At 42.7% G+C, this 15273-nt stretch overlaps 1 protein-coding gene across 3 annotated transcripts in view; it reads right to left on the reverse strand.

The window, feature by feature from the left end:
- Positions 1 to 15273, reverse strand: part of LOC138370890 (PDZ domain-containing protein 8-like) — a 213436-nt gene that overhangs the window by 105905 nt on the left and 92258 nt on the right. For all 3 annotated transcript variants that reach the window (XM_069335534.1, XM_069335533.1, XM_069335532.1), the window contains exons 12-13: positions 13234 to 13420; positions 11783 to 12028 (exon numbers count right to left, since the gene is read on the reverse strand). In XM_069335534.1, coding sequence (XP_069191635.1) covers positions 11783 to 12028; positions 13234 to 13420 — 433 coding nt within the window. The remainder of the gene's footprint in view (positions 1 to 11782; positions 12029 to 13233; positions 13421 to 15273) is intronic.

The raw sequence follows: 15273 nt of genomic DNA on the forward strand, positions 1-15273 counted from the left end.
ATGAACAGTGTCGAGACAGAGCACATAAAGAAAAGAATTACAAAAGAATGAGACAGGACCGAAAACCGATAAGAAGCACGGAAGAAGTCCAACAAGACTGAGAAAGGACTGGAGGGAAGCCAGACCGGAAGACGACAGACATTCCAATAATACGGGAAGAAGCAAAAACCTTCCCGAACCTTCGGAAACACACACAAGCAAGCACTAAGCACGAAGGCACAGAAGGCACAGTCGCACCCGAAACCAAAAGTCATGCAGAACCCCGAGAAGAGAGGAACATGACGGAGAAGTCCCGTCCCAAGGAAGAAGGGTGAAGAAACAAACAAGAGTACCCACCACCAGGACGGAACGATGGACTCGGGGGGCCAGCAAACTGAACCGGGGAGGAGCCGACACCCAACAACTCGTACGGAGAAAGGGGAAGAAAAACCCCACCTCTCGTAACCACAAGCCCCACCCAGAGGGTAGAAAACCCCGTCGGGGCCCTACGGGGCCTGAGACCCCCCAAGTCAGCCCCTCTCCAACCCCGGGAACCCACACGGCAGGCCCCGTGGCCAAGTCGTGGCTGAGCCGTCCCCCAAAGCCCCAGCCTTACAAGAAAAAGCCGGGGCAGCCGGAAAAGTACTAAGGAAGGGAGCCCACTGGCAGACTCTTACAACACGGCTAGAGGAACAGGCTCAAATGCCTCCGTTGCTACTCCAGAAGGGGCATCTCCCCAGGACTGCCCGAGACTCAAGACCATCTAAACCCTGCCCCGACTCCGAAACCCTCAGACGTTTCAGAACCAGAAGCAGGGGTGGGGGGGAAGGACCAGAACGAACCACAGCAGGGGAAGGACGAGGGGGCGCAGACTGAACCAAGGTCGAAGCGACCACCACCCCCAAGTCCGGGTCCCTATAGGAAAAACGGGGCAGCCTTGGGGCATCCAGGAGCAACCAACCTAGCACGTTGCAACCTAAAACGCACATGCAATGCCTGCGCTGTCTGTACCCGTAGAATATCATCATGAGAGTGGGTAAACTGAGTCCTTAGCAAGCAACAAAACTCGCATGACTCAGGGTCGAAAGTGTCACCGACCCAACAGGCAGTATGACGGAGGCAAAAACCGTGAGGGTCACCCTGATTCGAGGGGACAGAGCAGCCCTTGAACTCGCACGAAGCAAGCGGGGACTCCGGGGACACATCCAATGGACCCACACGCCCCCTAGGGGTTTCCCAGGGTCCTGAGTGTTTAACGGAATTCACGCCCAGGTAATCCCAGGGTACTGCTAACCGGCGCCCAAGTCTACCAAACAACTTTGTAGGAACTGAACCCCCAAGACGTGTACACTCACGGGGACCTAGCAGGGGGAACCACCAGAAGAAGGAAGGGTAATCAGCACACAGGAAGTAAGAACCAAGGCAGACCCCCCCCCCCTACCAGGCAGACAAAGAAAAAGAAAAAGAAAACCCCGCAAGAGGACAATGTACCCAGGCGGAACAGAGCCCGCCGCTATGATCGGTGAAAACAAGTTGCGCAGTACCCTGCGCCCCTATCAGTGCAAACTGACCCCTACCCTAAGGTGAACAAGGGAGACAGAACACCCTAGCACACAAAGGGCGGCCGAAAACCAAGCAGTAAACGGCTTAGCAGGGGCAGAACCCAAGGAACTTGTGGAAGGTGGCCCCAAGCCCCAAGGGCAGTAGCTACAGGGCACCTAGGGAAGGAAACCCTGGGTGCATGCAGCCCAAGTACTGGTGAATCACTCCCGACTCACGCACCACATAGAAGACAGTCACCACACACTTAAGTGCAGTGCTGAAACAACCATCGGAGCCAGAGCACACGACCTCAGCCTCTAGCATCATCCTTAGAACTGAAGGGTGGATAGCCGGCATGGGGGGTCTGGGGCTCCCCCTTACCCCTCCTAGGGATGGGAAGGGGGGGGGGTGAGCTGCGCAGACAGTGGCGCGGCGACGTGTGAGGTCATGCTCGTTAGCTTGTTTCTTTTAGGGGAGTTCTATCCACTTGTTCGGCTTGTGGTAGCAATAATTTCACCAGAATAGGGGTTCGTTTTGGGATGCTTACCTTTCTGGGTGCCTGACCCGGTCGATGGCAGACATAGAATGCTTCCAACCACATGGGGGTTTCAATAGGCCATTGCTCCCCATGCCTCTCTGAGGGGGGCCAGGTTCTGGCTCGTGGTCCCCGGTAGACCCACAGAACTCCGTACACATGACTGATGCCAAAGGCTGACATTAGCATATCAGCCTAGTAAGCTCCGGGGAGCCAAAGGGGCTCCCCCCAGAAATTTTTTTTTAAATTAAAAGATGGGAAATCACTTGTGGTGAATGGTAAACAAAAATTTACTGCAAAACATACGTTGAATTTTGAAGAAAATAAATTGACACATTGCAGAGGTACTGCATAGAAATATATTTCTTGATTCTGAACACATCAATGTAGTTCCCATAATAGCTAAAAATGGTGAAAACCACATGAAATGCCAAATGAAATGCCCAACAGAAAGAAGAAAAAAGAATCTAAGAGACACAAAATACGTGAGACACAAAACACTGAAAAGTCACATGGATAATGTAACACATATTGATATGTTGCTGGCAAGAAAATCTCAGTAAGGGATCTATGAAGTAGTTGGGGAAAATGTCCAACACATAAGAACTTAGATGTGGACAGATCTGTTGAACATGTTAAGGTCTTGGAAAATATCAGTAAAGCAATAAGAAAGAGAATTATTATAGACAATACATAATAAGTACAAAATGTCTATGAAAACTTTAAGAGTGTAGATGATAATTATTGCTACAAATAAATCAAGATAAAATAAAGAAAGAAAGAAAGAAAAAATAAAGAGTGCCAATCATTACAGATATAAAGCTTCAAAGAAGTGAGCTTATATCTCTGATTTATTAAATACAAGTAAAAGAATGGATATAGTGTCATTACAGTCTTGTTATATATGATAAACCCTTCTATTTTCTAACTTTACATTATTTTAATCTCTTCTGTAATTTCTGTGTGAGTTGTGCACCCCCTAAATTCCAGTTAGGGGTATCGAGCAACAATAACAGAAGTTTGTGTATTGGTTTATTTATTCAACTTGACTAGTAAATGATAATGCTCATACCGCAGTACAGGTAATAGTAAAATGCTATCTTTAGTAGTACAGGGAAGCCCCATTACATGAATGCACCAACTAATGTTTTTCCTTATAAAAACATATCCATCCAAAGAGGGTCCAAAGTGTCTCAAGACAAAGTGGAAAAATTACTTAAGGGGCTAGGGCAAAATAAAGCAGTTGGACTAGATGGAGTTTCACCTTGTGTGCTGCATGAATGTGCAACTGAGCTAGACATTCCACTCCAATTGATATTCCAGACATCCTTGTACACAAGAACTTTAGCAGATATATGGGAAAGGGCAAACAGTTCCAATTTATAAAAATGGTAACAGAAGGCCTTCTAAATTATAGACCCATATCATTAACACGCATGGTAGTCCAAACGCTAGAAAAAATAGTTAAAGCCAAGTGGGTAAAACACTGTAGAGTAATAACATAATAACGGACAGACAGTATGGTTTTCGAACAGGAAGATCATGTGTAACAAATCTACTTAGTTTTTATGATAGAGCCACAAAGATTCTACAGGAAAGAGATGGTTGGGTTGACTGTCCATCTGGACCTAAGAAAGGTTTTTGACAGAGTTCCACACAAGAGGTTGTTTAGGAAACTGGAACATGCTGGAGGGGTGACAGGGAGAATTCTGACATGGATGATTTTTTTTTTTTTTTAACGAAGATGAGAGTGGTAATCAGCGGCAATGTATCTGACTGGAGGAGTGTTACTAGCAGTCTCGCAGGGTTCAGTTCTTGCACCAGTAATGTTCATCGTCAACTTAAATGATCTATCAGAAGGAATACAAAATTATATGAATACGTTTGCTGATAATGCTAAGATACTGGGGAAGATTAGAGACGCAGATGATTGTAATGCTATTCAAATTGATCTATATAAAACAAGTTCTTGGAGCGGCATGTGGCCAATGGAATTCAATGTAAATAATTGCCACCTTATGGAATGTGGAATCGGAGAAAATAAACCACACAAAACTTATAAATTATAAGAAAAGGAATTAAAGAACTCTAATAAAGAATGAGATCTTGGGGTGCTTTTGATAGTAAGCTGTCTCCAGAGGAACACAAAGAACATTGTGTGAGAAGCATATGTGTCGTTTTCCAACTTCAGACTCGGTTTTAATTATATGGATGGTGAAATACTCAAGAAACTGATCATGACTTTTGTGAGACCAAAACTGAATTTTGCAGCAGTTCTATGGCGACCAAATCTCAAGAAGCACATTAACCCCTTAACTGCGTTGCCTCCAAATGTGACACCCCCGCAGTGCGCAGGAAATAAATTCTCTGGAAAAAATTCTTTTTTCTTTTTAAAGTGTCAAAAACCCTTCCCTCAGTATGGGTATGTAAAAAAAAAGCGAAATTGTACTTACTTTGGCTGCTATGGGGTTTGGAAGTTGGGGCGTGACGTCATCATTCCCCGTGCGCCCGTGCCGTAAGCTCTCAGGGGCGGTGGGGCGCTCGGGGCGGGGCGCGCGAGTTGCCGCGAATATATTTTCGTTCATTTTTTGCGCACCTTTCCAAATACATTTTCATTGTTTTTATGTGCCAATCCAATGTATAATGAACACATACACTATAATATCGCAGTACAACATCCGTACTGTCCGTAGACACTGTGTTACGTGCATGAAACTTGTGTACACATATGCAGCACATATTTACTATGTATCATGCTAATTTGTGTATATATACAATCTACTTACACACTATATACATTCACCATCAACACATTCAGAACACCGCGTAGCAGCTGCTTCGTATGGGCCAACAGCAGCTGCCTCGTATGGGCCAACAGCAGCTGCCTCGTATGGGCCAACAGCAGCTGCCTCGTATGGGCCAACAGCAGCTGCCTCGTATGGGCCAACAGCAGCTGCCTCGTATGGGCCAACAGCAGCTGCCTCGTATGGGCCAACAGCAGCTGCCTCGTATGGGCCAACAGCAGCTGCCTCGTATGGGCCAACAGCAGCTGCCTCGTATGGGCCAACAGCAGCTGCCCCGTATGGGCCAATAGCAGCTGCCCCGTATGGGCCAAGAGCAGCTGCCCCGTATGGGCCAATAGCAGCTGCCCCGTATGGGCCAATAGCAGCTGCCCCGTATGGGCCAATAGCAGCTGCCGCATATGGGCCAATAGCAGCTGCCGCGTATGGGCCAATAGCAGCTGCCGCGTATGGGCCAATAGCAGCTGCCGCGTATGGGCCAATAGCAGCTGCCGCGTATGGGCCAACAGCAGCTGCCTCGTATCGGCCAACAGCAGCTGCCTCGTATGGGCCAACAGCAGCTGCCTCGTATGGGCCAACAGCAGCTGCCTCGTATGGGCCAACAGCAGCTGCCTCGTATGGGCCAACAGCAGCTGCCTCGTATGGGCCAACAGCAGCTGCCTCGTATGGGCCAACAGCAGCTGCCTCGTATGGGCCAACAGCAGCTGCCTCGTATGGGCCAATAGCAGCTGCCTCGTATGGGCCAACAAGAGCATTTGGCCATCAACACATTCAGAACACCTCGAGTGAGAGCAGCCACACCCAGCCTGTCTCCCTCACTCCAACATCTTACTCGCCAACATTGCTCCTCCCACCATATTGTTATAGTTCTTATTACACATGTTCTATATACCTATCTACATGTTTTATTTACCAGAACTATGTAAGTAAGCCGGTATTGTGTCCAAACAGTACAGTGGCCACCATACACTGCATGAAAAATCACACAGCAGACGACGCTACGATTACGTCACCTCCCTCACCAAAATAGCTCCTCTCAACATTCTCCTGTTGCTGTTCTTACACTATATATACCCATGTACATATGTGTTGCCCATAGCGAACCACTAAGCTAGTATGGTGAGCAAAACAAGAGTGGCAGCCACACACACAATGAGGCTTCCTCAATTCTCGCCCTCCCTCCCTCATCAAAATTCCTCCTTCCACAATACTACGCACAACGCTAATTATAACCACATTCCTGCTATTATCACAATCCTGGTCACTAATTCCTGTAAATGAATAATTGACCACACGTTTATTTTGAAAAGGAACCTAAGAAATCATTTGAAGATTCCTAGATGAACGAAATAATGCTGTGGTGCTGTGGCTAGCGCTGTGAACATCGTGAACAGCATTGAATCACTGATATTTGAACATTGTACCCAGTCATTATCACACTCAGGCTCTAATATAACACTATCATAGCTAAATAATACAAGTTATATATATATTTTGACATTATTAGGCGATGCTGTGGTCACATGCTGAACAGCAGTGCTGTGCGCTCATGCTGCGAGCGCCAGCCTTGGTTGCTCACACACTACTGAGGCTCCCACACCCGGGAATGTGGACCACGATTTTTTTTTAAGATGGCGTCTGTTTACAAGAGCCCTGAGGAAGCTGATGTGAACCCCATGTAGCCGCGGGAGTTTTGAATGGAACGTGAAAAATACAAATACCCGGAGGCGCGTTGCGCAAACCAGACGTGAGCCTGCAGGCGCGTTGCGCAGTTTAAGGGTTAATAAACTGGAAAAGGTGCAAAGGCATCCTACGAAGATATAAGTTTAGGGGTCCCGGTAATACAGCCAGGTTTGTTCTCGACTCAAAATAGCAGTTCCTATCACCTAATGGGCCTGTTCGCCTAGCAGTAAGTAGGTAATCAGGAGTTAGTCAGCTTGTGGAGTTGCATCCTGAGTGGGGTCAGTAATTTGCCCCTAGGGAAGGGGGAACCTCGATATAAGCCTAACATTTATGGATACACTCTGGCTGCCTGTCCCCTACACAACAAATTATTAGTTTGAATTAAAATGGCTTCCAGAACTGAAAAACAAGAGTTATGAGGAGAGGCTTCACACATTAAATATGCCAAAGCTAGAAGAGAGAAGAAAAAGAGGTGATATGATCACCACTTACAAAATATAAACAGGAATCAACCAAATTGACAAAGAGGAATTTCTGAAACCAGCATCTTCAAGAATAAGGGGTCACAGATTCAAGCTATGGAAAGAATGGTACCAAAAAAATATTAGAAAGTTTTTTTTCAAACAGAGTGGTAGATGGTTAGAACAAGCTAAGTGAGAAGGTGGTGGAGGCCAAAACGGTCAGAAGTTTCAAAGCGTTATAGGACAAAAAGTACTGGGAAGACGGTACACCACGAGTGTAACTCTCATCCTGTAACTACACTTAGGTAATTACACACACACACTTGAACCACTAGTGTTATGTTAGCACACACTGCCCCAGTCAACAGTGTACTATGATCACACCCATAAAAAAAATCCACTTTGTTCCCAAAGTTCTAACAGATCAAGGTAATTTTAAATGAATGTGTTGGTGCAACTAGTGTGAGTGGTAGACTAGTTGTGAGTTTGTTTTCCTTCGTGCTTGCCACCCCTAGCTGTTGGCATAAGTCGACACATTTCTTATGTTTATACCTTCACCTATTTCTCTGCTATTGCTGTTGTATAGCAGCCAGGCAGGCAGTCAAATGGGAGTGTCAGGGGGTAGGGAATGGGAGGGAGGGGCCTTGAGGGAAGAGACTGGGTGTGAGGAAAGTAAGGAGGGGAGAACAGAGAGGGAGGGAGGTAGGGGAGAGGATGAGCCAACTAGCAACTTCTTTTCTATTGTCAGACAGGCAGCCAGCCAGCCTGTTGGGTGTTTGTCAGGAGTTGGCTGGTTGGTCGGTGGGGTGGGTTGGTGCTTTACCTATCAGTGACTACAGGAAAGTGAGAGCTATGCCCTGCCTCCTAGCCGTTCATACGTAGAATGCTAATTACCCCTCTCAACATTAACATTTTCATCATATTTTATTTTAAAGTTGTGGATGAAATTCATTTCAACAACCTCTTCCTTCAGTGCCTTCACTTGCCTATAATCTATACAGGGAACAAGAACTTCTTTACATTTCTGACTCAATTACATGTCCAGTTCCCACCTATGTCCCTTTGTCCTACCTCTTTTTAATTTAAATAGGCTACCTTTATCTACTTTATCTATTCTCTTAAAACTTTGTATATAGTTATCATAGTCCCTCTGTTTCTTCTCTAAGGTTGTGTGGCTGAGTTCTCTCAACCTGTCTTCATAGCTGAGGCCTCTCAATTCTAGTACTCATCTAGTTACAAACCTGTGAATTTTCTCAAAGTTTCTGCTTTTGCTTCACACGCTAAGAGTTCCATGCTGGAGCTGCATACTCAAACAATAGTCACACATAGGTAGTGTGTATGAACTTAAAATCCTCCTTGTTTAGATTTTTAAACGACATTCTTATGTTTGCTAACTTCCCATATGCTGCTGATATTAGCCTGTTCACATGAGCTTCTGCTGTTAGTGTTTGGATTAAGTCTACTCCCAGGTCTATTTCTCTTATTGTTCCTGCCTTCCCTTTATGGTAGAGTATAGTTAAATACAGGTCTTTTATCTTGTTTACCCATTTTCATTACTTTGCACTTGTTTGGACTGAATTCCAGTAGCCATTTATTTGCCAACTCCTGAAGTTTGTTAAGGTGGTAGTGAAGAGAGAAGCACTCTCTTCACTTCGTACTCTCCTCATTAACTTTGCATCATCTGCAAACATTGAGAAGTATGTGCTCACTTCCTCTATGAGGTCATGTATATAAATCAAAAACAGCACTGGCCCTAGGACAGAGCCCTGTGGAACACCACTTTCCAGCCTGACATATCTTCTGAATACTGTATGACCTTTTGTTTCCTGTCCATCAAGTACTCCCATATCCAATCATGTTATCCTCGCTTTTCTCTCCTTGTGTATTAGTCTTTTGTGAGGAACTGTATCAAAAGCTTTGTGGTGGTTTAGGAAGATGGACCTTACCCATCCTTCATTCTCATGTCTTATTTTGGTGATCCTGTCATAGAATTCAATCAAGTTTGTTAAGCATGATTTTCTTTTTCTCTGAAAGTGTGATGTGCCTATTAAAAAACTTGCTCCCTCAATGTTCTACAATCCCTTTTCTGATGACTTTTTCTAGAATCTTGCATGGAATGCATGTTAATGAGACTGGTCCTACTGTTTTTGTTACATCCAGTTCCTCAGCTGTCTTTTTACCTATTCTACATTAGCTTCAATTCTGTCTAGTGTTGTCACCCCTACTTGGTCACCAATCTGGTTCAGGTTTGAAGATTTCCTGGAACATCTTGTCGAGTTCTTCACGCACTGCTTTGTCATTCTCCAAGAGTGATAATCTCTGTCCCTGCTATCTAATCACATGGTCTCTTACCTTGTTTTACTGCATATATGGCTGTGCAATAGCTTACGTTGACTCTGCTTTTGCCACAATGTCATTTTCAAACTGCTTCTGTGCTGCCTTCCTGTACTCATTCCTGTTCTCTGTTTACTGCCTCCTTATTTACCTCCATAGCCATGTCACTATACTGTACTGTTAACATGTCTTTTCTGTCTTCTTTTACTCCTTAGATCTTTGCTTTGGCTCTTCTTGTCAATGTGGCTGCCTTTTCTATTATCTTCAGGTAAGTTTCATTGGATTTATCAGATTTCTCCTTTGACCTTTCTGCAGTTTATGGAGGGCTATAAATAACACCTACCACTATCTACATTGTTCTCATTGTTATCATACTTAGTATAAAATCATTCTGGTCAATTACCTCCAGAATCTCTATCTACTCCAAGCTCCAATGTTGCTGTATGAGTAGGACTACTACTACTATTTTCTTCCACCCACTGTTTATTCTTTCTTTTCTTACTACCTGTTATCATCTTGGGAAGATTGCATCTTCAATTATTTTCATTAGTTTTGTCTCTGTAACTGTGAATATGTGAGAATGCAGTTCTGCCACCTGTTCTTCCAACTCTACTCCTTTATTTGTAATGCCATCTATACTTGTGTACAAATTTTTATAATACTGTACTCATATCTACCAAGCTGCTTTTGAGGCAAGGGAGGAAGTCTCCTGTTGGGCTAGTCCCATTCCTTGCAGCGGGTGGCATTTGTGAGTATTGGCCTAGTCACACTCATTCCACTGAGTTCTTTTCTCTCCATTGTGATTAGGCCTAATTTCTTGCTGTGTCTGATTATGCTCTTGCCCTAGTCTTATTTCTTATTCCCTCCCAACTTCATTTCCTGTCCCTCTTAACATTTCCTCTTACTTTTTCTCTCTATTTCTCTTGGCTTCCTCTCATCCTTCATTACTTATGTTCTGGTCAATAAATGCCTGGCTGTATCTCTTTTCCCCCCATCCCATAATCTTCTCTTCTCTGCCATTACTACATACTTCACTGGTGGATGGATGTCGCAAGTGGGAGGGTTGGCGAGTGTTGTGAATGAGTGGTAAAGTGGGTGTTGGGAGTGGTTTGGTGGGCGTCTGGAGTGGGTGGGATGATGGGCGGTTTCAGGAGTGGGAGGAATAGTGGTTATCAGGAGTGGGAGGAATAGTGGGTGTCAGGAGTGGGAGGAATAGTGGGTGTCAGGAGTGGGAGGAATAGTGGGTGTCAGGAGTGGGAGGAATAGTGGGTGTCAGGAGTGGGTTGGTTGTTGGGTCAGTGTTGGAAGTGGGTGGGATGGAAAGTGCTTGTTTGTATTGAGTGTCTTTATGGGAGTGGTGTTATTGGGGAGATGGCAATGTAGAGTGGCAGCTCTCAAGTTTTCAGCAACCCACAAATTCTCACAATTTGAACAAGATCAAATCATGTTTACTCTGTTGGTGGGGTGAGGTCAGAGTGCTGGTGATGAAAGGATGGTGAGAGGTATTTACTTGTGCTTCAGATTACAAATGGCCAACTCCCAACACAATACACAGATGTATTTTTATCTATTTATTCATGCAATTAAAGTTCTTCACTTTTCAAAAAACAACCAACTTTGACAAGAATAACTCCATCATTCAAGATAAATAATATGCTGTGTTTTTATATTAAATGTCCCAAAAATATTGGTTTTGTGAGGATTTTTGGTGGTCTGGGAACAGATCCCCTCATTGATAGCATTGTTCCTATGGGAAATCTCATCCATGTTCCGAGCAAATGTTTTACAAACATCTTTTCAGAACTTAACCCATTAACCTTAACTTTAAAGGTTACCTAACTAACCTTACTAACCTTAACCAGAACTTTTCATTAACCTTAACCAATTCATAGTTGGGGGCCTCCCTGTAATTCAAACGATAAGTCTACTAATACGTTAACACTTAAAAAAGTTGAAAATTAGTTAAAATTTTAGGTATACTGTATTTCAAATAATACAGATTATATTCTAATTAACAAATCATATACTAACAACAATACAGTATATCTGTTATTTAAACTCCATTAACATTTGAGTCTTTATAAAAAGCAGAGAAAGTTTGGGCATATCAAAAGACGGAATGTCAGTTGACTTGTCTGATGGGATTTTGTTTACTCACATACTTAATTCCAACCCTTAAGATGTTTGTAAGAGAAAGTAAAGTATATAGTAAACTTTAAATGTCTGAAATATATGAATAGGCAGTAGAAGGCGGCTACAATTTTTATAAAATATTTCTTAATAACTTGACTTGTATCATTTATGACATTATAGTTCAAATGTCTGATTATCAATAACATAAGAAAAACAAATTTGTCACATGGAATTTAGGCAATAAACACTAGCATCGGCTGTTAGCAGTTGCACACTGAAAGCTCTCAGCGAGCATGACTAACAGAATTACTTACTTGAGGTGATGCAGGTGGGGTATTTCCTGGGCTACTGTTATCACCACCTGTACCTGCTACAGCTGTGGTTATAATTTCTGGAGGCATTTCCTTGCTGTCCCGGCTATCTTTGGCATCAGTTTTTTGAGAATCTCTGTACCGAAGGCCCGCAGCATCACAAACGGTTTCTTGTTCACATTTTACCATACACTTTTTATGGCAAATTATCCCACATTCTCCACATTGGTATGCATCTTTCAACCAGATCTAAAAATAAACAAATTAATACAGTTATTACTATTTAGACTTGTACAGAAAAAGGCATTCCATTTTTATTTAAATATTAAATAAAATGAAAAACAAAAGGTGGGTGATGATACATTTAAAACTCTAGATAAATTATATCACACTTGTTTGTGATGGGATTTTTGAGTTACATGTTTATTAATAGACAAGAGTTTTTACTTTTTTGTAAAGCCACTAGCACGCGTAGCATTTCAGGCAGGTCTTTAATCCTAATTTTTCATGGAATACGACCCCGCTGAATCATTTAACAACCAGATCCTCATTCACTGCTGGGTGAACAGAGGCTACAGTTAAGGACTGGTGCCCGGTCAATTTTCCCCGGCCAGGATACAAACCCAAGCCAAAGCGCTCGCAAAACGCCAGGCATGTGTCTTACCACTGCACCATGGGGACTGCTAAATTTGATTGTATTTGAAAGGGTAATGTGACTTGGCATGATGTGATATTTGCTTAATAAAACATAGTAGACTCGGGTAACTGTCAGAAGAACATAAGTTGAACATTACAAGAATATGGAAAGTTCGTGGCAGAAATTTATGGTACATAAACTATAAAGAAAATGAAATGGAGAAAGCAGAGACTCTTACCTTTTGAGTGGAAGCAGAGAAGTGACTATTCCAGAGTTTGGGCTACTGAAATGCACTAATTGAGAGTGGTATGTGATACAAGACTGTGAGCAGATATATAACACAGGTAAGAAAGAGTGGAATAATTAGTTAGGCTGAGTACAAAGTGAGCTGTGAAGCATATTAAGGCTTGTATGAGATGTTGAGGAGGAAGAATATTGGAGCAGTAAAAGGAAATATAATGACTGAACATCTGCCAGTATGTGAGAGTTAGGTTTGGGGAATGTAGGGTTTTCTATACGTCATCATTGCATGTTTTTATTATATAGTTTAAAATTTAAGAGTCCTCCAACACAGTGTATTTTGTCATCCATATTTACAAATACAATAAGAAAATAATATAGACAAGAGTTAATGAGGGTTAAAATATACTCTAATTCAAATATAGCAACAGTAAGAAGAGAAGACAGAGCACAAAATACACACAAAATGTAGATAATTTCAAGAGTAAATACAACAAATGGTATATGCTAGATGGGACACCATGAGCTTCAATCATCCTTTAAACCATAAATAGGAAATCAGATAAAATTTATGTACCTTCTTCTTACAAAAGTCACACTGCGTGGCTGAATTAAAATGAGTTCTCTTGAAATCATGGTTGCGATCCTCTACAATCTCTTGCACACTTAAAATATCATCTTCTTCAGAAACTGTTCCATCAGTGAAACTTTCATCTTCTGAGATTGCTGTTTTTTCAACAGTTCCCTTTCCAGTGGCTTCACATCTGGGTAAAGATACAATATTTAAATACCTGAACTTATCTAAACTCAAAACAGATTTTGTTTTAATGTACAATAGGGAAATGTGTTAGAGAGAGAAGAGGTTAGCACTGCATTATGTTTGCATTTGGATGAGAATGGGGCAGTGAAATCTTTTTTATTTCTCATTGGTGCGAACAGGAAGCTTGTTAGGCTTATTAAGGTCATCTTAGGTAAACCACTGACATCTTCCCAAGAAGTAATCTACAATAGTTACCTAACTGCCAGGTACTCATTTACTGCTTGGTGAACATAGGTATCAAATGTAAGTAGGAAACTAATGTTTTGCAATCACAGGAATCAACCTAAGATTGCATGCATTACAGATCAACTTTTAATCCCTCACTGAGCAGTGGATTGGTACAGGTGAGACCTAGTCCCAGAGTTCCTTCCACCCTTGAATAGAAGAAAGAAAGTTGGGGAGGCAGTATATTCACCTAGTTGTGTTTGCGGGGGTTGAGCTTTGCTCTTTCGGCCCGCCTCTCAACTGTCAATCAACTTTACTAACTACTTTTTTTTTTCCCACACCACACACACACACACACACACACCAGGAAGCAGCCCGTGACAGCTGACTAACTCCCAGATACCTATTTACTGCTAGGTAACAGGGGCATTAAGGGTGAAAGAAACTTTGCCTATTTGTTTCTGCCTCGTGCGGGAATCGAACCTGCGCCACAGAATTACGAGTCCTGCGTGCTATCCACCAGGCTACGAGGCCCCCAAGTGTGTGTGTGTGTGTGTATGTGAGTAGTGAGCCACAGGATGAGCAAGGGCTGAGAGCTGGAGTAATAATAATGATTCTTGTCTGAGTTACTCTTGCCTGAGGATTTAGATGTTGGTCTCTTTGGGGTCATAATATTCAGGAAATTCATGTGGGTCAGTAAACAGTTTGGGAGCCATTTCCTGCTGCTGCTGTGAACTTAGGGGTGTGCCAAACTGGATACACTAATATAGATGGAGTGAGATCAAAGATACTGGAGTTAAATGAAGTAATACACTTGCAGATGCCAGACATTGTTGCACTCAAGGTGACAAAAACTTGAAGATGATATTTCAAATGAGACCATATCCCCAAGGGGCTACTCAGTATGGAGGCAGGACATAAAATTAAGAAAGGTGGAGGTGTTGCCGTGCTGGTGAAAGAAACCCTAAAGTTAATGAAACAAAGATTGCTAATCTACGAGAAGTTGACATGACAGCACTGGAGATCTGCAATCAGGATGATAAACTAATAATCATAAATGCATACAGTCCACAGCCATGTAACACATGGACAAAGGAGGAGCTGGATAATAAAAAAGAGGGTCTTAGAACAATAATGAGTGAGATTATAGCGAGAGCTGATGAAGGTAGATCACGACTGTTTGTAGTTGGCGACTTCAACTTGAAATCCATTGACTGGGAGGCACATGAAGCAAGAACAGAGGACCTTTGGACCTGTAGATTCGTAAACCTCATCCTGGAAATATTCATGTATCAACACATTAAATAAGCTACAAGGATGAGGGAAGGGAATGTTCCCTCTATGCTGGATTTAATATTCACCAGGAAAGAGGAAGAGATATTTGACATTCAGTACCTTCCTCCCTTGGGTAAAAGTGACAGGTCTTTTGGGGAATAAAGTATGCACTGCATAATAATTTAGAAGGAAATGAAGAAGTTGAAGCAGTTTTAAAACCTGATTTCAGGAGAAGGCATTATGGAGAACTAAGAAATTTCTTTAAGGAATTTGACAGGAAAGATTTGCTGTAAGGCAAGGAAGTAAATGAGATGTAAGTCAAGTTTTGTGAAGTATATGATAAAGGCACAACAAAAT

Source organism: Procambarus clarkii, chromosome 33, assembly GCF_040958095.1.
Source record: "Procambarus clarkii isolate CNS0578487 chromosome 33, FALCON_Pclarkii_2.0, whole genome shotgun sequence".
Taxonomy (NCBI): Eukaryota; Metazoa; Arthropoda; class Malacostraca; order Decapoda; family Cambaridae; genus Procambarus; species Procambarus clarkii.